Source organism: Gopherus evgoodei, chromosome 4 (assembly GCF_007399415.2).
Source record: "Gopherus evgoodei ecotype Sinaloan lineage chromosome 4, rGopEvg1_v1.p, whole genome shotgun sequence".
Taxonomy (NCBI): domain Eukaryota; kingdom Metazoa; phylum Chordata; order Testudines; family Testudinidae; genus Gopherus; species Gopherus evgoodei.
Genome location: NC_044325.1, coordinates 102,974,975 through 102,997,385, shown reverse-complemented (window position 1 = coordinate 102,997,385; position 22,411 = coordinate 102,974,975). Strand labels below are relative to the sequence as shown.

General features: G+C 39.9%; 1 protein-coding gene across 6 annotated transcripts in view; it reads right to left on the bottom strand.

Annotated features, from left to right (window-relative positions):
• The window catches only part of SBF2 (SET binding factor 2), a 595,850-nt gene that overhangs the window by 66,204 nt on the left and 507,235 nt on the right, over positions 1-22,411 (bottom strand). For all 6 annotated transcript variants that reach the window (XM_030560381.1, XM_030560383.1, XM_030560382.1 and 3 more), the window contains 4 exons: positions 20,290-20,435; positions 11,076-11,274; positions 8,746-8,942; positions 904-1,041 (listed from right to left, as the gene is read on the bottom strand). In XM_030560381.1, coding sequence (XP_030416241.1) covers positions 904-1,041; positions 8,746-8,942; positions 11,076-11,274; positions 20,290-20,435 — 680 coding nt within the window. The remainder of the gene's footprint in view (positions 1-903; positions 1,042-8,745; positions 8,943-11,075; positions 11,275-20,289; positions 20,436-22,411) is intronic.

Below are 22,411 nucleotides of genomic sequence, written 5' to 3'. Positions count from 1 at the left end.
CTGTTTCTAAGACATTATTTGAATTAACTTTACATGAAACCTATCAGGTTTCCTCACATGATAACTGAAATAGAATACTGACAAATTTCTTAGTGATTTTACTGAGATCTAGCTAAAGTAGAGTGTACTGCAAGAATTTTCAATGTAACTGAAATTTTACCTGGAAAAGAAATGAAAATTCATTCTGACTGTGTAAAAGATGGAAATAACCACTGCTTATGCACCTTCCACTACTTTTATAGATAAATACTGTATATGTTCATGTAGCATCAACTTCCAACAACCTTTACAAATTTTCACATAATATAAAATAAAGCAGTGTTTCTCAACCTTTTCAGATTGGCGACTCCTTATCTGAAGCAAAAATATTCTGCAACTTCCTTACATTTAATATAAAAAGAGCAAAAAATATATTAATGATAACTGTGATAAACTTGAATAATACAACTACTATTAATACATTGGACCTTACAAACTTTGAAGGCATTGGCCACCCTGAAATGAATTTGGAAAATTTATTTGCTTTGTTTTAGAACTGTAACAACATTTTGAATGCCTTGCAACTCTCCTGATTTCCTTCTGTGATCCCTCTGGTGCAACTTGTGGTTGAGAAACAGTGAAATAGTGTGCCAAATAAAAAAAAATTATGATGGTCCAAATTTAGCTACAAATTTGGCATGACTGAAACTGTTCTGGAGAATAATTTAGCTTTCACCATTCTTGACACTATGGAAAATTCATTTGCAAAAAATTGGAGTAAATTAGCTACCCAGAAGCTGTAATATTAAGAAGTCACACTGAAGGAGTAACAGAAATCAGACTGGGGAGTCTAAGACGCAGACAATCACAGTGGTTTTACTTTTCATCTTAGTTACCAAAAAGAATAGTGCAGCGTATTTTTACCTGGAGACAAAGCAATTGTTGGTCTTACAGTAAGAGTATTATTGCCATTCATTTTACAGTGGATGGAAATTGCATTCAGTAAGGCTTGCAGATATTTCTCCTGTTCTATGCTGCTTGAAGATTCTAAATTAGGAGGAACTATATAAATACAGAAAAGTACAAAACAGATTAAATTATTGCTATATTTACATAGATGTGTAAAACAAAAACAACATAGATAACAATCAGATGTAAAAAAGGTGACTGAGAATGAGAGCAGAGAACACTTTGCATTCTGTCTTTAATGCACATCAACTGACTTGCAACATTTCTTAGATTCATAGATCATCAAGCCAGAAGGGATCACTGTGATCATCAAGTCTAAGCTCCTGTATAACACAGAACTTCCCTAAATTTATTCTTGTTTACTAAAGCCTATCTTTTAGAAAAACACCCTATCTAGATTTAAAAACTGCCAGCGATAGAGAGTCCATCACAATCCTTGGTAAAGTTGTTGCAATGGTTAATTACCCTAATTGTTAAACATTCATGCCTTAATTCCAGTCTGAATTTATTTAGCTTCTCCTTCCAAACACTGGATCTTGTTATGCCTTTGTCTGCAAGACTGAAGAGTCCTCTATTATCAAATTTCTGTTCCCCAGCTAGGTACTTACAGACTGTGATCGAATCACCCGCTTCACCTTCTCTTTGTTAAATTGAACAGATTGAGCTTCTTGAGTCTATCACTATAAGGCATGTTTTCCATTCCTTTACTCAATCTTGTGGCTTTTCTCTGAACCCTTTCCAATTTATCTACATCTTTCTTGAATTGTGGACATCAGAACTGGACGCAGCATTCCACTAGTGGTGGCACAAGTGCCAAATACGGAGATAATACATTAATCATCCTACTACTCAAGATTCCTGTGTTTATACATTCAAAGTTTGTATTAGCCCTTTTGGTCACAGCATTGCACTGGGCGTTCATGTTCAGTTGATTTATCTTTCTCGGCATCACTGCTTCCTAGGACAGAGTTCCCTATCCTGTAAAAATGACCTACCTTCTTTGTTCCTAGATGTATAACTTTACATTTGTTTGTATTAAAATGCATATTGTTTGCTTGTGCTCAGATTACCAAGCAATCCAGATAATTCTGTATCGGTGATCTGCCCTCTTTATGATTTACCACTCTTCCGATCTTTGTGTCAGCTGCAAATTTTATCACTAATGATTGTATATTTTCTTCAAAGTCACTGATAAAAATGTTTTGTAGCACAGCACCAAGAACTGACCCCAAGGGGATCCTCTGAAAACACACCTGCTCAGTGCTGATTCCCCATTTACAATTACACTTTGAAACCTGTCACTTAACCAGTTTTTAAATCAATTTAATACATGCCATGTTAATTTTGTATTGTCTCAGATTTTTTACACAAAATATCGTGCAGTACCAAGTCAAATACCTTACAGAAGTTTAGATGTGTTACATCAACACTACTACTTTTATCAAACAGTTCATCTCGTCAAAAGGATATCAAATCATTTTTACAAATACCTGTTTTCCATAAACCCATTTGATATGCCTGAATTGCACCGCAGAAAAAAAATCAGTAGCTTTAAAAAGCAGCACAGTGTACATCAATTATTACTTTAAAAATCCCCATCTGCCAGTGGTCCCCAGTGATAGCAGATTAACATCAGTTTTCCCCTATACTCAGAATGGGAAATAGCACAATAACTTTGTAGTACCTGTTGGCAAATTTCAACTTTTTTTCTGATGACCTTTTTTAGTGACTGCTGAATGTACAGAATAATTTCTTTAACATATTCAATTTTTAAAAAATTCAAAAAGATTGACTACTTACTTTAAAGCAATTGGGGTTTTTTGAGATGTGTTATCCACACAGATTCCACTCTTGGTATGAATGCACCCTATGCATGAGTTCTGACTGATCTCATGAGTTGTATCCCTGCAGTGGCCTCAACCATCATTGAGACCTAGTTTACACTAGGAAATTGGGTTTGTATAACTATGTCATTCAGGAGTGCGAAAAATCCATACCCCGAGTGATGCAGTTAAACTGACCTAATCCCCAGTATAGACCACGCTAGGAGGATGGGAGAATTCTCTGTTGATCTAGCAACTGTGTCTCAGTGAGGTGAATTACCTATGCCAATGGGAAAACCCCTCCCACTGGCAAAGGTAGTATCTTCACTGAAGTGCTACAGTGGTGCAGGCTGGGCCACTCAGCGTTTTAAGTGTAGATAAACCCTTTTTGAAAGTCCAAGTACACTATATCAACTGGATCACCCGTGTCCACATGCTTGTTGACTCCCTCAAAGAATTCTAATAGATTGGTGAGGCATGATTTCCCTTTACAAAAGATGCATTGACTCTTTCCCAATATAACATGTTCATCTATATGTCTAACAATTCTGTTTTTTACTATAGTTTCAACCAATTTAGCTGAAATTAGGTTTACCCATCTGTAATTGCCGGGATTGTCTCTGGAATCTTTTTAAAAAATCAGTATTACATTAGCTATCCTCCAATGATTTGGTACAGGGGCTGATTTAAGCAATAGGTTAAATGCAACACTTAGTAGCCCTACTGTTTCATAATTTAGTTTTTTCAGAACTCTTGGGTGAATACCATCTGGTGACTCATTACTGTTTAATTTATTTGTTTGTTTCAAAACCTCCTCTATTGACACCTCAATCTGGGATAGTTCCTCAGAACTCTCACCTAAAAAGAATGGCTCGGCTGTGGGAATCTCAACAACCTTGTTTTCTTTGAGTGCGCCTTTAGCACCTTTATTGTCCAGAAGCCCCACTGATTGTTTGGCAGGCTTTCTGCTTCTGGTGTACTTAAAAAAAAATGCTGTTAGTTTTTGTGTCTTTTGCTAGTTGTTCTTCAAATTACTTTTTGACCTTCTTAATTATATCTTACATTTGACTTGCTAGAGTTTATGCTCCTTTCTATTTTCCTCAGTAGTATCTGACTTCTAATTTTTAGGATGCTTTTTTGACTATAATCGCCTCTTTTGCTCTGCTGTTTAGCCATGATAGTATTTTTTCGTTCTCTTGCTATTTGTTTTTAGTCGGGGTATACATTTAGTTTGAGCCTCTGTTATGCTGTTTTTAAACAGTCTCCATGCAGCTTATAGGCCCTTCACTCTCGTGACTGGTTTCAGTGGTAGCTGTGTTAGCCTATCAGCAAAAAAACAAACAAACAAGGAGTCCTTGTGGCATCTTAGAGACTAACAAATTTATTTGGGCATAAGATTTCGTGGGCGTAGAGCTCACTTCATCAGATGTATGAAGTAAAAAATACAGGAGCAGGTATAAAGAAATGAAAGGATGGGGGTAGCTTTACCAAGTGTTAGGTCAGTCTAACGAGATAAATCAATTAACAGCAGGATACCAAGGGAGGAAAAATAACTTTTGAAGGAGAGTGGCCCATTACAGACAGTTGACAAGAAGATGTGAGTAACAGAGGGAGAAATTATTATTGGGGAAATTAAGTTTAGGTTTTGTAATGATCCAACCACTCCCAGTCTTTATTCAGGACTAGTCTGATGGTATCTAGTTTGGAAATTAATTCCAGTTCTGCGGCTTCACGTTGGAGTCTGTTTTTGAAGTTTTTTTGTTGAAGAATTGCCACTTTGAGGACTGTTATTGAGTGACCAGAGAGATTGAAGTGTTCTCAGAGCCGGCTCCTGGCACCAGCAAACCAAGCAGGTGCTTAGGGCAGCACATTTTCAGGGGCGGCATTCCAGCCAGTCTTTTTTTTGTGTGTGTGTGTGCTTGTGGCGGCAAAAGCCTAGAGCCGGCCCTGGCAGCAGCAGCGCATCCTGCACGGGGGGCACCCTGAGGCTGCTGTAGTTTGTATCGGGGAGCAGCGCCCGCACCTTATGGCCTGGCAGGCTCCGAGGGCGGGACACTCGGGTTGGGGGCCGCCCCGCGGGGCGCACGGAGACGCCTGCAGGTGCCAAAGAGCAGCCGCCTCCCCGGTGCCACAGCCGGGGCTGGGCAAAGCAGCCCGAGCTATCCAGGGACTGTGGGAGCGGGAGCAGCAGCAGCAGGGCCATAGTGGGGACCACTGCCAGGGGTGCTGCCGTGCGGGGCCCGCGTCCCGCTCTCCAGGGCTCTGCTCCCCTTGGGGCTGCCCTTCCCCAGCTCCTCGGACCTCTGCCAGGCGGTCCCCTGGCTCTGCCGTCCCAGATCCCAGCCGGTCCTGGAGGCAGGAGCTCCAGCTGGAGGGACTCTGGGCTGAGGCGCAGCCCGCGAGCCCCGCTGCTTACCTCGACTCTGCCAGCACCGTACCGGCTGGAGGTGAGGGAGGAAGCAGGCGGAGTCAGCACTGGTGGGGGGACAGCCCAGTGCTGGGGCAGCAGGGAGTGCGGGTGGGGTGGGGGGGGGAGAGTCCAGGGCTGGGGCAGCAGGGGTTTGCGGGGGGAGAGCCCAGGGCTGGGGTGGGGGGCAGCCAAAAATATTTTTGCTTGAGGTGGCAAAACACCTAGAGCCGGCCCTGAGTGTTCTCCTACTAGTTTTTTAATGTTATGATTCCTGATGTCAGATTTGTGTCCATTTATTCTTTTGCGTAGAGACTGTCCGCTGTGGCCAATGTACACGGCAGAGGGCCATTGCTGGCACATGATGGCATATATCACATTGGTAGATGTGCAGGTGAACGAGTTGTGACTGTTCCTTTTAATGTCCATTTAACTAGTTTCCTCACTTTTGTGTCATTTCCCTCTTTGAAGTTAAATGAAACTGTGTTGGGTTTCTTTGGTATTCCCCCACACCCTTGGGATGTTTAATTACATTATGGTTGCTATTACCAAGCTGTACAACTATCTTCACCTCTTCAACCAGATCCTGTGCTCCACTTAGGACTAAATCAAGAACTGCCTCTCCAGTTGTGGATTCCAGGACAGCTGCTGCAAGAAGCAGTCATTTAATGTGCTCTACATCCCTTCGAGAGGTGACATGTACCCAGTTAATATGGGGATAGCTGAAATATCCCATTATTGTTGTGTTTTCTGATTTCGTAGTCTCTAATCTCCCTGAGCATTTCACAATCACTGTCACCAGCCTGGTCAGGTGGTCAGTGGCAAATTCCTATGGTTATTCTCTTATTATTCAAGCATGGACTTCATCCCTATGGGGTGTGAAAACGTGATGTGGTCCTGAATAGGAGATAGATTTCCAGAGTTCACTGCCAGTTGCACTCTTACTGAGCTGAGAGTCCTGATTGCTTCAGAGAAAGTAAATAGTCCAATATTGCTGAAACTAGAACTGTCAACACTGAACTGATGCTGAACTGCTCAGATAGAAAGCTTCTTCCATTTGGCCTCGTATGATTGAAGGTTTTCTGCGCTGAAGAGAGATGTTTTGGGCTGCAGCAGAGCAGCATTGCTCTGTCGATGTCATAAAGCCAGCATCCAGGCTGCAAGGTGTAATGAGGTCATCATTCTGAGAAACCAGGTTGGTTTCTGTATTGTTAGATTAATTAGATCTGAATACCTGCCTGGTTCCTTCTGGGACTATCATGATCATACAATCATCTTGCCTGAGTTTCCTTCAAATGTTGCGTATCACAGGTGTTGGTTGAAAGGCATACATTAAATTTGGAGCCCACAGGGTGAGATAGGCATCCATGAAGATGCCTCTTTTGGAGCAGAACATATGGCACTCGCTGCAAACAGTTCCAATTTTAGAAACCTCCATAAGCAAAAAATGACATGAAGGACTGAGCTCTTGAGGGATCATGTTTCTTTCAAATAAGTCTCTGCTGAATTGATCCGACAAAGTAGTCTGGAGGCCAGGTGTGGTATGATTACAGATACACCAATCCCAGAAATGCATGGCTTCCTGGCAGTGAAGAGGATCTGGCTCCTCCCCACCTTGCTTGTTGATATATTGTATTGCTGTGGTGTTGCCTATGAACATGTGGATAGTTAAGCCTTAAATAAGAGGTAGAAAAGCCAGCTGAAATGCCCTGACTTCTAGAATGTTTATATATAGGACCATCTCCTAAGGAGACCATCTCCCCATAATTTGTAATTGGTGGAGCTGAATGAATGTGGTGTAAGTGCATGCTGCCATGTGCCCTACGAGTTTGCGGTGGGTCCTCAGTGGTGTTTTTGGGTATTCCTGGAACCGTCTGATGAAGTCTGTCACTGTCTGAAATCTCTGAAGGAGCTATGCTCTTGCTGACCTAGAATTTAACATGGCTCTGATAAATTCTATGCTGTGATTTGGGATCTGTGTGGATTCTTTTTTTGACTTGGAATCCCAACGATGCAAAGAGATTTAGAATAATTTAAATGAGTTGGTCACTTGTTGTGGGAATTTCCCTTGCCTAAATGGTTTTCTAGATAGTGTTATACCTGGAGTCCTTGCTTTCTCTTATGGGCCTGGCACCATTGCCAGAACTTTGGTGAAAGGCCAAAGCACAGGACTCCATACTGATAGTATGATGTTCCTTCCTCCTGTGAGCTGGATGTATCAAAATGTGAAAATAGGCATTCTTTAAGTTGAGAGTCATGAACCAGCCCATAGGAGCCAAATCAGGGATTACAGAAATGTAGCAATACAGAATTTGAAACAATGGATAAAGGCATTGAGATGTCAAAGATCAAGGAACGGTTTCAAGCTTCTTTCTTCTATATTGTTAAGCAGTAAAAGCCCTTGCCATTGAACTCTAGGGGCATTCCCTCCGCTGCTCCTGGTTGTATGAGGGAATTTATCTCTTGCTTCAAAGTCTCTTGTGAGAAGGGTCCCCGAAGAGGGTCAAGAACGGGTTGGAACAGCTTGAAACCAGATGGGATACTTTTTGCTTATTATCTCAAGGACTGACTAATAAAAAAATAAAAAATATATGGAGATATACCTATCTCATAGAACTACAAGGGACCTTGAAAGGTCATTGAGTCCAGGCCCCTGCCTTCATTAGTAGGAACAAGTACTGTCCTTGACAGGTGTGTGTGTGTGTGTGTGTGTGTGTGTGTGTGTGTGTGTGTGTGTGTGTGCGCGCGCGCGCACCCCAGTTCCCTAAATGGCCCCCACGGCTCACAACCCTGGGTTTAGAAGGTCAACGCTCAAACCATTGAGCTATCCCTTGAATTCTACTTCTAACACTATATGCCTAAGAGATGCACCAGTCCTGTTTTCTTCATACAGTCACAAGTATTCCCAGTACTTAGACTTTCCTTATTGGTTAGCATCTTTGAGGTATTAACTTTATTCAGTGTCATTATCTTATCCTCAGAACAAATCGTCATATACAACTCACTCAGGCCCTCTCAAACGCATAAAACCAAGACAGTAACTATGAGAAAGAATAAGAATTAAAGACACACAATGCAGCTCATGTGGGAGGTGAAAGTTGAGAGTAATGTGTGCTTCATAATTCATTTCCTTCTAAACATGCAATTCACTTTCCTCCAATATTCTCTTCAAAGATACTCCATTATGACAGATCTTGCATTGTTCCAGTGGTGATCATGGGAAAGATGAACCTTTATCTCACCCAAAGAACCCAAGCATCACTCTGGAAATCTCTCAGGCCTTGGTTTTATAAAAAGTTCTCTCAAAGTAAAACTAAAATTATGCTCAAAGCCATCATAGAGTCAAATGGGTAGAATTTGCTCTAACTATTGCTAGATCCCATAAATCGTGTGTGATGCAAGAAAATAAGGTGCAACAACAAAACCAAATTAGAAGAATATTGTTTAAAGCAGGTGGAGTTGCTGTAAATTAAATAATTTATTCATGGGAACACCATATCTCTCTAAAGGAAAAGAACCTCTTTCACTGAAACAACACATGCAGGAAGTCCAGCAACATAAGCTCACCTGCAGTATGTGTGTTTTGAGATTTGAAGAGGCCAACAACTCCCTTTCCATGGAAGCTCCCAGCTCTTAGAAGCAGAGTACTGATTTTTGAGTTTTTCCAGCAGACAACTGGTAGGCGATTGTGACGATAACAACGAGCTACCCTCTGCAAACTGCTGTCCTGCACAGACTGAGGTACTACCAAAAGTCCAGGATAGCTATATTAATCAACAGAGAGAAAATTAAAAAGATAATCAGAATTATTTTCAAAAAGATTCTTCCTTTTCCTTTTAAAAACAGGATATGTATATTTCTTAATCTGCAGTTTTCACTGATATATGCACTTTTATTTATCTTGGAGTCATTGAATATTAGGGTTGGAGGAGGTCATCTAGTCCAATCCCCTGCTCAAAGCAGGACCAACACCAAGTAAATCCCATCACCCAACACCAAGCATCATCCCAGCCAGGGCTTTTAAAGAATAGCTAATTTTTGTAATGCAGTATAGTTCTGATTATTATTTTGATAGGATGAAAAGTATTAGAATTTTTAAAAAGCAAATTTCATTGGAGAAAATGTAAATGACTACTTCCTTTTTTTCCTTTCATTTACAGTCTTATTTGTTGATAAATCTCCTCGCTCCCCATTTATTCCTAAAATTCTCTCCTCAATCTGTTATTTGAACAGAGTCAGGTTTATGAGAATGCCATATAAAACAGATCACTGGGGCTCTTCAAAGGAAACAAACTTTATTTTTATATTTGACACCAGTGATTGTGTACAGGCGCTGACATTTTAAAGGCAAGAATGTTTAGACGCTTTGAATTAAAACACAGGACTTTGGCATTGACCATAACTGGCTCATGTCAAAATGCATTTAAATATTTTAGTAAGAAACAGTTTTGGAACAGCAGATTACAAATTGCTGGTTATATAATGTTAAAATAACAAAACAAAGACAGTTTGGAAACTTCCATGATATAACAGTTTTGAAAACGGAAAATCAAGCAAAAGTGTTGTCTCAGGTTATGTAAGTGGAAGAAAGATTCAAGGTGTTTGAAAGATTTCTTCTACCTCCTAGAAAGAGGATTCAATTAAAGTGTCGGTTTTATTTTGAGAGAAAACTAATTAAAGAGAGCACTCGGGAGATTTTACATTTTACTAAAGAACCCCTCTTCTTCTATAATGCACAGCATAGGATTGTTTGTGACACAATGTAAGTGAACTTATTTGACATTTACTGAACTTTATCTTTAGGGAATGAATGTCTAATCCATTCGATGGTCTACTTCCTAAAATACAGTACCTGAACCAAAATCACATGATATTAAATAACCACTCCTATCCCAAAATTTGAAAACCAATTGGATATTGACTACTTTTCTCAAAATAGTGACAAAAATTCAAACAGGTATTTTTTGGGTACGGATAAAGTATGAAAATAATTTTAAAAATATAGTGATTATGAGCAATTTAAAAGCATAGTTAATATAATGCAGTGATATCTTTGGTTCAATTTAACTAATATTTACGAGTGATTGAATAAAAGTATTCCTGTCACACTGGTGCTTTGGATAAGAGACAAACAGCCTGGATTTAATATTCTTTTGTGCTCTTTCCACGAAAGTGATGGTAATTTCATTTTTCCATAATGAAAACAACTTTTAGCTTGCAGTGTCTTTGTAGGATGTGAGTGCTTCAGTGATGAAACTTCTGCAGATTTGCTGTTGTGTTAAACAGCATTTTTGTAGGCACTGATAATAAATATCAGTGAACTTTCACAATAGAAAGGGCTTATGCATTAACTTCTGACTGACATCTAGGAGTTCACATATAGTATATGACAAACATTTAAAAGGAAGTGCTCCAACAACTGCTTCATGAGTTCTTATTTGCAGTTTCTGGCTTGAACTGTATTAATAAACATGCACGTCTGGGGCTTGTTTTCCTAGACACAAACAGAAGTTTTAGGTCTGTAACATCCAGCAACTTTAAAATGAATTGATTGTATGTAGCTCCCATGCACTGACAGGAGAATAGGCCTTTAGGAGCTTTCAAATTAGGATTTTATAACGTACAAAAAGGACATCATAGATCCAACTAAAATACAAGTCTTAGTGGCTGAATATACAGAGCTGCTAACAAATATGTTACAACAAAAAGAGAGAGAAAATCAGCACTGTTATGTTTTCTGTAAGTTCAGTGTTACTGGATTTGGGTTTATGACAAGTACCATTTTCTCAGAATACTTTGCTCTCTACATAGATGTGTTATATGTAATGGATGTTGTGGATGATGTATAATATGGCAGATACACATTTCTAAACATAAGAGTGAACTGATTAACTCACCTTCTACAAAGTGAATACATCCTGTTCAACGCAGTTATTCGGAAGTATTCTGTTTTGGAGCGAGAAGAGCTACTACTGATGGTCCCCAGACCCAAACGCTGATAGTCTCTAAAACAGGCTCTCTCTACTAACTGCTCCATTGTTGACTTTTCTGACGCTTTCAAAGTACCACTTGTGTGCAATTCACTGTCATCTGAAACTGAAGTTAAAATACTTTTCTAGCTTAGTATTTAGAAATGCACTAGTTATAAAAAGTAGACTGAGATGCTTCATTCTGAGCAAAACATTACATTTACCAAATCCAGCAATTGCTGATGGCAGGGACTAATGACAACTGATACCAATTTATACAAATTATATCCAACAGGTTACAAATTTTATTAAAGTAATTTAAGATAAAGGCTACAATATCCTGGAACTGATGGAAGGGAGCATATGTGATGCAGAAGCACTCTAAAGCTGTCACCAGCATCCCAGTGGCATGCAAATATTACTGATGACCTAAACAGTTCTATTTAAACCTAAGGCAAAGGTGAGCCCATATAATTCCAAAGCTAGTAGTTCAGCATAATCTATGCTGGCAAAGTTGATATGTGATCTTCAGTTACTTCCATGGATCTAACCCACATGGTCCAAAAAAGTTGGAATTATGAACATTCCACATGCCACCCACCACAGAAACATAGAAATTACCTCACTAGATCAGTATCTAGTTTAATATCCTGTCTCCAAAAGTAGCCAGCACCAGATGCTGCAGAGGAAAGTACAAGAACCCCCTAGTAGGGAGATACTGGATAATCTGTGCCCCACATTAAATAATTAACTGATCTCTAACAGTTAACATGAGACATGAAGTTTAATATCTCTTCTACAAAATTTATCATTAATTATGATCATTCTAGATCTCGTTATACATATAAATGTCCAATCCATTTTTGACCCTTTATACGTTCTTGGCCTCAACTTCCTTCGGCAGTAAGCTCCACAGTCCATCACGAGGTCAGGAGACCAACCCAACCCTTCTCTACCCACATCACCAAAACAATTTAAGCCTTGCCCAGAAGAATAATGTACCCTGTTGCATAGAACACAAATATTGCAATCACATGAAATATATTGGAGACCACACTGTGTTAAGTCTATGCATGGTTTTACATATCACTGTGGCCAGGGATTGTATGAAACTCCTAGGGGGCAGGGCTACAACAGTTACTCCAGGAACCAAAAACAGTGGAGGGTGATTAAGGTGAATCACTTAGGCTGTGAACACCTCCAGAGAGGTACCACCTGGGGGGGAAGGGCGGGGGTTATGCATATACTGGTTCAAAATGGGTTTTCCGGAGACCAACAGACAACAAAAGAGATTTTGGTATAAAAAGTCTGGGTATAAATTTCTTTTGACTCAGCAAACGGACAGCATCTTCTGTCCAATGGGGGCCCCAACCCTTGAGGAAGAGTTGAAAGGACTTTGGCTTACTAGATTCCATTAGACTGATGGGTACCTCTAATCCGCTTTCAGCATGTGCATAGAAATTTTATTTTTTTTAAATATATTTTCTCTGTAATGCTTTAACCCTAAGAATAAATGTATTTTGCTTTGTGCAGGCTGGGTGGTAACTGGTATACACTGGTATAGTCTCTGGAGAAATGTTAACCTCAGATGCTGGACACGTCAGATCTGTTGGAGAAACCACAGTGAGGTGTAGAGGAACTGCAAGCCTAAACCCTCAATGTACAGGGAGAGAGAAATGGGCCAATGACCCAGAGGGATGTTGTCTGGGAGCCTGAAATCTTACAAGGGTGCTCTCAAGGAAGATGGAGGGTGGAAGAGAGGGCAAAGATGCAGTTAATTCTGATATTGTGACACACATTTCCAAAAGTTGTAATCCTGTGAAAGGACAAGAAACAAAAATTTAACCTGGATATAATCCTATTCTTGTTTTCATAGTTTGTGGCTCAGAAGTGAGCTGGAATGATTGGCAACCCTTTTTACTGCTTTAAAGTTATTCTGTGTATTTAACTGAATTGATTGGTGGTAATCTTTTTTTACCAGCATATCTATTAGTGAAAAACTGTTATGTTTAGAACTACTTTACAAAAGGGGTACATAGTCTATTGATAATGGAAGATATATTTAAAAATTCCTCATATAGCCACAAGGAAATGGACTACACACTCTCTAACTACCTTAATAGGCTCTGTTCATCTATCTAAAATTTTAGTGCATAGAATTGTCTCTTATGTCACAGGTTAGCAACAGATAATGTTCTGAGTTTAATTTGTGCTTCAATATCAATATCAAACAGCCTTCTTCAGCAGAGTATTACTGTCAGTTGCACTTTCCCAAAGTAGAAAATATTTCAGTCATGAGAGATAAAAACCATGTCTCAAGTTCAAGCTACAGTGAAATTCAAGTAAGGCATGGCCTTTATACAAAACCAGCCACCCACCTGCTATCACCACTTTACTTCAGTTCTTCCCAAATATTTCTGAAGGCTATTGTTTTACTGTTCATGGTTTGTCAGTTCCCTGCTCCCCCATTATTTGGCCTTTATAAAATATGTGCATACGAAGAGAAGGAAATTATTTCTGCATGAATTTTTGGCTAAAGGCACTGGGACAAGTGCACATTTTGAAATTAAAAATAGTTTAGTACAGGTCAATTTTTTGTCTACCTTACAAAGCTTATACTCAACTTGACATCATTTCTCTCTTAATGTGTAATACATTCCATCTGTAATACAATAACTTATAATCAATTCAAAATTTCAGGACATGCTCGAGGCATCAATGCGCAGAACCCTATTAATGTTGAAGAAAACTGGAAAACTAAAAAGAGAAAAATTGGGGACATATGGAGCCTTTGCCATCTAATTCGCACAGCCACAGTTTCAAGCACCTCTGCAATTATCTACAGATCAAACAACTGGTTGATGGCATCCATTATGCTTTCCAGCATAACAATACTCCATCTCATCTCATCTCATCCTCCCCATGACACCCTGAATGTCTCACCTCCAGACAGAAAGACTGGGGGGGGGGGCGAGGATGGGGGAAGGGAGTAAGAGAGACAGGCACATAGCCCCTGGCATGGGGGAAGAGGGTAGTGGGCACACAGAATGCCTGGCCGGGAGTGGCGGGGAGAGGGTAGAGACTGGGGACCATGATCTGGGGGAGAAAGGAAGGAGCACACACAATCTCTGGCTAGCGGGGGAGGAGGTGGGAATTGGGGGCAGATAGATCCCCTGGCATCAAGGTGCACAGTGGGGGACTCTGGTTTGGGAGTAGGAGATATGGGGAGAAAACCTGAGAACCTGGAATGAGTGGAGGGTGGAATGGGGGCCATGCACATTCCCTGAAGGGAGAGAGGCTAGGGGTCCTGCTATTGGGAGGAATAGTGAGAGAGTGGGGAATGGGATGCGCACAGAGTCCTTGCCATTGGGGGAATCAGGGTGCACACAGAGCCACTGACATGGAGTGGGGAGAATAGGGAACCCTGGTATGGGAAGAGGGGCAAATGAGGGGAGGGACACAGAGTCCTTGGAATGGTGGAGGGGATGGGGGAACTACAGGAAGTCCCTGAAATAGAGAGGGGTGGGAGGGTGGCACACAGGGAGCTTGTGGACTGGAATGGAGGAAAGCAAGGAGCCCCTTGTAAGTGCAATATGGTCAATCTACACAAGCTATGAAGTATGCGACCCTCTTGTACGGAGAGAAGTAACTTATGGGACTAGACTCTAGATATCCTTTCCTTCAGGCACTTGTTCTAATATGGTTTGAAAAGGATTGTCTTATTAGGACCCCTACTGCACTTCAGGCTAAAATCAATCAATGTTATTCTTGGACAAACTCTAGACAGGTTACATTATGAACCTCTCACTTTTCTTTGTATGTTTATATGCTTCTCAGAGTGAGACAACTGACAAAGCAGGCTATGAGAGTTTTTTCTAGGTGATAAGAAAGGTATATTAAAAGCTACAAGCTATATAGGCTTTAGAAATAATTTTCATATTTTTTTTGACTATATCAATTCTATACTTAACATTTCTGAATGGAAATAAATGGTTACTTACCTACAATAACTGAGGTTCTTCGAAATATACTGTACATATGTGTTCTACTTCAGGTGCACATGCACCTCATGTGTTCAAGTTTGGATACTTTTGGCCAGCAGTGTCCACCAAGGCCACGGCTGTGGCCGGAGTGTTCTAGTGCCTGCCTTCCAAGGGCATAAAGGGTGAAGCAGGCCAAATTGTCCCTCACTTCCCTCATCAATATAGAATTTAGCTGTTATAGGACTCCACACTAGTGAGGAAAGATGTTGGACATGGAATACCTGTGGGCAACATATCCTGAAGTAACCATTTCTTCTTCTTCAAGTACTTGTCAGTATGTATTCCAATTTTGGTGACTCACCAGGAGAGATCTGCTCTCCTTTTCCTGCCAGTGGGGCCAATGCCACAGGAGTTGCATGCATACAGCTCAGCAAGGTAGCAGCAGCCAGCAGGGCATCCACCTGTGCCGATCCCGTGGGGCAAGAAGAGGTGAGCCAATCTGACCTGAGAAGGCTTGGTTGTTTTCACACCCAAATCAACTCGGACCCAACACTTGCAGTTGGGTCCCATCAGGTTTGGGTCAGATTGCAGCACACAGGCAGTGACCTGGCATATAAGAGAAGGGTGCTTGGAGTCTATCTGAAGAATGACTTGAAGAAGTGCTCTGCTAAAGTGGTATTCAGTTCTTGATACCTCTAACAAAGGAGTAATGTTGTGGAAATGTATGAACCCAATCCCAAATAGTTGCCCTACAGATCTCAGAGATTGGTACACTTTTTAAAGAAGCCATAGAATCTGCCTGGGTCCAGGTGGAGTGGGCACTGATCTAAACCAGCTAGCTCAGTATACTCTGATGCAACTGGAAATCCATTTAGATATTAACCTATCCAGATATACTTATGAAAACTATGAATAATCTTGAAGAATTCCTGAAAGTGAATGATAGTGCCCTAAGCACATGCAGGCTATGCAGTATGGCTTCCCCGTAGCTGGAGAGGGGCATAAGAAAAAAAGACAGTGCCACACTGGTACTAGACAATCAGGTATTACTTAGTTAGACAGAAGTCTGAGACTACTTTCAGCAAGATTTTAGAGTGAGGCCTAAAGGCCACCTTATCCTTATGTAATATATGTATATTGTGTAATATACTATATTGTGCATCAGTCATAGCAATAGTAATACGTGCCTATATTTCTATTTCTCTTTGAGTAGATGTTATTGCCACAAGGAAGGCTATCTTCATGGATAAATGATAAAGTGAGCACATAGCTAGAGATTCAAAAGGGTGGGCAATCAATCCCACTAGAACTATCTTAGAGATCTCAAGCAGGAGAAGGCTCCTTAACTGGATCAAACAGATGCATATGGCCCTTAAGGAATCTAGCTACTGTCAGTTGGGAGAATGCTGTATGACCCAGAATGAGAGGGATGGTTGGCTACCCAGTGTACTCTTAAAGAGCTTATAAACAGTCATGAATTTTCCAGCAATAAAAGGTAATTCAAAATAGCAGGTATCTCAGTGTCTAAGGGAGCTAATTGATGTTGCTAGGTCCAAATAGGAAATCTTTTCCACTTTGCCAAATATGTAAGTCTAGTAGAGTCTTTTCTATTGTGGATTAACATACATTGGATCACTGCAGAGCAACTCCTCTCAATGATGGTTTGCTAGTCTTCATCTAGGCTGTCAAGTGTAATGAATCAGAGTCTTGGAGATTATGTCTGGAAGAGAGAAGGGTACTGGATAGATTAATCAGGTCTGAGAACCAGAACTGTCTTGGCCAAGCCAGTACCAGCATGATCGTAACAGCTGCAGGCTTCCTTGGGACCTGTGCTCAAGAGTCCAAAGGTCTAGGGCCTGGAGATGGTCCAGGTGAAGTTCCAACTCGAGTGTGGAATCATTTGTCACTAGTGTCTTAGATGGCAACGGTGAGGAAAAGGATAGTCCTTCTACCAGTTTAATGACAACAGGACTTCTGGGGGACCTGCATCTTTATGACTATATCATCTTGTGGGAAGATACAAAGATTTCAACCATGTGACATAGGTGAAGACTGGCATACTGTATTATGTAAGTGCAGGAGGCCATGTGATCTAGAAGTCTGAGGTATGCTTGTCCTGAAGATTGAGGATGAGACTGTAAATGATTGTTGAGATCCATGATGGTGTTGAATCTGTCCTGAGGCAGATGAACCTTTGCTGTGGCAGATTATGAATTGTATCCTCTGGGTTGGTACTAATGCTGACTTTTATATGTTGACTTTGAGACCTCAGGCCTTGAAAAGCTGAAGTATTTGATGATTGGAGTTGGTCACATGTGGTGTGATTTCTCAAGAATAAACCAATCGCTGAGGTATGATACACCTGGATCTCTTGCTTTCTCAGGTGAGCCATCACCAGTGCCAAGCATTTTATGAATACTGTTGTTGCTGCTGGTAGTCCGAATGGAAGAACTCTATATTGATAATAGGAATTTCCCACTTGGAATCTCAGGTAATTCTAATGAGCTCGATCGATTGTTATGTGAAAGTAGTGAACTTGGAAGCTAAGAGCTGCAAACCACTCCTGGGGATCTAAGCAGGGGATTATAGGGACTAGTGTTACCATCCTGAACTTGGGACAGCTAAATGCCTTGCTCCAAATCCAAACTTGGGCACCAGCCTCCCTTTTTCTTTGGAATTAGAAAATAATGGGAGTAAACCCCATTCCCTCTGCATTCTACAAGCACTTCTTCCACTGCTTCAAGACTTAGAATTGATTCCACTTGTAGCTGTAACAGTCTCTCGTAGGAAAAGAGATGAGATGGGGGGTAGGAAGGGTCTGAAATTGTATGGAATATGATGATCGCTAAGACCCAATGGTCTGTGGTGCTGAGAAAATAAAGTAAATGGTTTCCAAAAGGAGAAGAGGAGTGAAAAAAGATCCTAGGTGTTATAAATGGCTCCTGACCAAGGCATCAGATCAGCTGCCTTGAAGCTGTTGCAGTGAGTGGCTGACAAAGAGGAGAGAAATGGCATCTCTTTTTTGGCACCTCTGCTGAATATAGGAGCTCTGCTTGGAGTAGATCTGGTGCAGATGTGGTTACTTCGCAAAGATCTTAAAGGTACTTGTGAGTTGGCTGAAACTCAGAATTTCTGGTTCATGGGAAATTCTGACATTTTGAAATTTGGTTTCAATCTGATTCTATGGCTGTTTGTACTTCTCCAGGTATGCCAGAAACATTAACCACAAGGACTTCCTCACAGCAATAGATGTGGCCATGGACTTAACTGTTGTGTCTGAGATACAGCCTCAGCTCTCCAGACTAGTACAGCATGGTAAGAAGGGTGTGCTGACTTCAGAGACTAATGACTTGCCTTAAACTGCAGCGAAGAGTGTAAGCCTTGCTGACGTTTTGCTTTCTTGAACAACCTGAAAATGCCCATCATTAAGTGGCATCACCACATCACAAGAAGACTGTTCCTAAAACCAGGAGACTCCAGTTCAGCCATAAGGGTTGGAACCCAGTACTGAGGAAGCCTCACAAATTAAAGAATTTTTTTACAATTTTTTTTTAAAGGGGTGGGTGGGGGGGGGGAAGACAATAATTAACCCATTAACACTAAACTTACTAACATTTCCTGCCTTTTATGCATTCCAGGCAGCAGGACATACAGGGTGCAAGCACAACCCCAAAGAATCCAAGCTTGAGCACAGGGAGTGGACACGGAAAACAAATCTACATGGACAAGGACCGAAGAAGAATCTGGATTTTCACACAAAGAGTTATTTCTGACTAATGTGAGGATATTTTTCCTCTAATTTCTTTTCCTTCTCCCTCAGATGAGTAACGAGCATTAGGTATTTTTAACCTTTTCCTCCAAGGCTTTGTTCATTCTTTTTGAGAGCACACAATGAGCCAAGCTTAAGAGTTCAGTAGGAATGAGCTTTATATACATCCACATATTTTGTCCCACTCACACTTACCAACCAGTCCAATAATTTTATTAATGAAAAAAGTATTTAAAAAATAAAACAAAAGAAAGGGGGGAAAAGATTAGTCTCCTTTTCCTACTTTTGTGTGTGTGTGTGTGTGTGTGTGTGTGTGTGTGTGTGTATATATAATCTCCAACACGAGTGCTGTGATAAATAGGAAATATTTGGCTTGTGTAATGTTTTGAAGAAATAATTAATTTTTGATACACTTCATTATCTGAAATAGTAAATAAAAAAAGTGAAGAATGGTGGGACAAAACAATACCTATTTAGGTATAGGAGAATCTGGTTCCCTCTAGTGGTATATTTTATAGTAGCATTGATCCAGATTAGGAAAAAATGGATGTAGTGACAGCAGTTGTATGCAGTGTTGTTGTAGCCATGTTGGTCCCAGGATACTGGAAATATAAGGTGGGTCAGATAATATATTTTATAGGACCAATTTCCATTGGTGAAAGAGACACGTTTTTGAACTTGTTTCCTTCACCAACAGAAGTTGGTCCAACAAAAGACATTACCTCACCCACTTTCTCTCTGTAATGAGAGCAGCACATTTTAGAAACTGAGATATTTAGGAAAAAAACAAAACAAAATGAACAGTTTTTTCTGCCTTCAGCACCAATACTTTCCATTGATGTCTGGAAGTGTGATATTTTCACATGTAATACTTTTTGTTAATTGAAGAAATCCCCTCATTTTATACTTTCACATCTGTTGATAGAACTTATGCTATTTGCTTCTTCTTTACACTTGCCTTTCTAGAATGAGAATCAACCATTCTAGATTAATGGCTCATGACAAACTGTTTAACAATACTGTACATGAATGCTGCTGAGTTTGCCTTAATGCTGTTAGCCAACGTTACTCTTGTCTACTCCAGGGTGTTATACACGGTGGTAAGCAAAGTTGTACTGAGCACAATTTGGTGATTAAAAAAAGGATCTGAAATTTGAAAATTTCCTCTGCAAATAAACTAAGTTAAAAGTTTGTGCTCCCCCTTATTTCCTACAAACCTGGGAAAGTAATAGAAGTTCAAAGTCTTCACCAAGTGATGACATTTGAAACCTTTCAATCTAATGTCTGAAATAGACCCTTTCTCCAATTAGTTACTGTTTGAGAATCTTTTGACAGGTCACTGTATTTGAATGGATGCATAAGATTATCTGACAATATGAATATATTTTACCTGAGATGTCATCATCTTCATTCCAGCCTGGACGATTCCCTCTTTCTTCCACTATTGTGCCTGTCTTCTTCTTTAATAAATATTGACGACCAATTGTCATCTTCCCTGCACGTTTGGCTCCTTTCACAAGTGTTTTTGAGAAGGTGCTAGAATTTAGAAATAAATAACAATGCCTGATCTCAAAATGTAGGTAAAATACAACAGTTATATTTAACTCTCACTAATATTCAGTATCTGTGTCGGTATACCAAATACACTTTTAGGATGTATCTTCTCACTCACACAAAGCATGCTTAACAATTTTTCATTTAATTTCAAGAAAGAAAAGTGAGGTCAGGACCTCAGAAAATGGGCTCCTAAAATTTTAAATTCCTAGTCCTAGGATTTAGGAGAATGTACTGTGGCTACACTATGCCAACTGTGTCCAATAGTAAAGAATAAACGACCATCTTCTGTTTGCAGGTTTTAATTTTGTTGGAAATATAACAAATAAATCTTCCTGGTTAACAGACTGAAGACATGAAAAAAGAAGCCCCCTAAAAATCTCTGTATTCCAGAATTATGTTGGGATTCTAGTCCACTGAGCCAACAAGACACTAATCAATAGAAGAACACATGAATTGCCACTCTGTAACAGACTAATAATCTACCTAGTCTAGTAAGGTTCCTAATAATGGAGTATAACATATTCATAGACTCCAAGTCCAGAAGGGACCATTGTGATAATCTAATCTGACCGCCTGTTTAACACAGATCAGAGAACTGCCTCAAAATAATTCCTAAATCGTATCTTTTAGAAAAAAACAAACAAACAATCTAAATTAAAAATTGTCAGTGATGAAGAATCCACCAGGATCCTTGGTAAATTGTTCCAGTGATTAATTACCCACACTGTTAAAACCTTACACCTTATTTCCAGTCTGATTTGTTGAGTTTCAGCTTTCTGCCATTGAACCATGTTTTATCTTTCTCTACTATATTGAAGAGCCCATTATTAAATATCTGTTCCCCATGTAGCCACATATAAACTCTGATCAAGTCAGCCCTTTATCTTCTCATTGTTAAGCTAAATAAATTCAGCTCCTTAAACCTATCACTATAAAGCATGTTTTCTAATGCTTTAATCATTCACGTGGCTCATCTTTGAACCCTCTTCAATTGATCAACACCCTTCTTGAACTGTGGACACCAAAACTGGATGCAGTATTCCAGCAGTTCTGAATTTTTTTTTCCCAGAGTCATTGCTTCCCAGGATAGAGTCCCCCATCCTGTAAATATGGCCTACATTCTTTGTTCTTACATGTGTATGTTTATATATAGCTGTAGTAAATATATATTATTTGCTTGCACCCAGCTTGCCAAGTGATCCAGATTGCTCTATTTTTGTGTTGCCTGTAATTTTCACCAGTGATAATTTTAGTTTTTTTCCAGGTCATTGATTAAAATTTTCAATAGAGTAGGGTCAAAAACTGATATATGTGGGATGACACTTGAAACACATACTCAATCACAATTTTCCATTTGCAGTTACACTTTGAGACCTAGCAGTTGGTCAGTTTTTAATCCATTTAGTGTTTGCCATGTCATTTTTACATCATTCTAGTTTTTCAACCAAAATGTTGTGTGGTACCAAGTCAAATGCCTTACAGAAGTCTAAGTATTAACACTATTACCTTTATCAGCCAAACTTGTAATCTCAAATTAGTTTGACAAGATTTATTTTCCATAAAATCAAGGCATTAATTATATTATCCCTCTTCAATTCTTTATTAATTGAGCCCTGTATCAGCTGCTCCATTATCATGCCTGGGCTTACAATTACCCAGGTCATACTTTCTATCTTTTAAAAATATTGGAACAACATTAGTTTTCTTCCAGTCTTCTGGAAATACAGCAGTATTCCAAGACTTACTGAAAATCAAAATGAATCAATCATTCAGTTTGCTCCTCAGCCAGCTCTCTCAGAACTCTTGAATGCTTTGAATGGACCTGCTTCAAAGGAAGACTAAAAAACCCAAACTCTACATTACAGATCTCTAGAACAACTGCATAATACCATCCCATGAGCATACATTTCTTTTTACCTATATTGGTAACCAATCCATACTCTGAAGTATGAGGA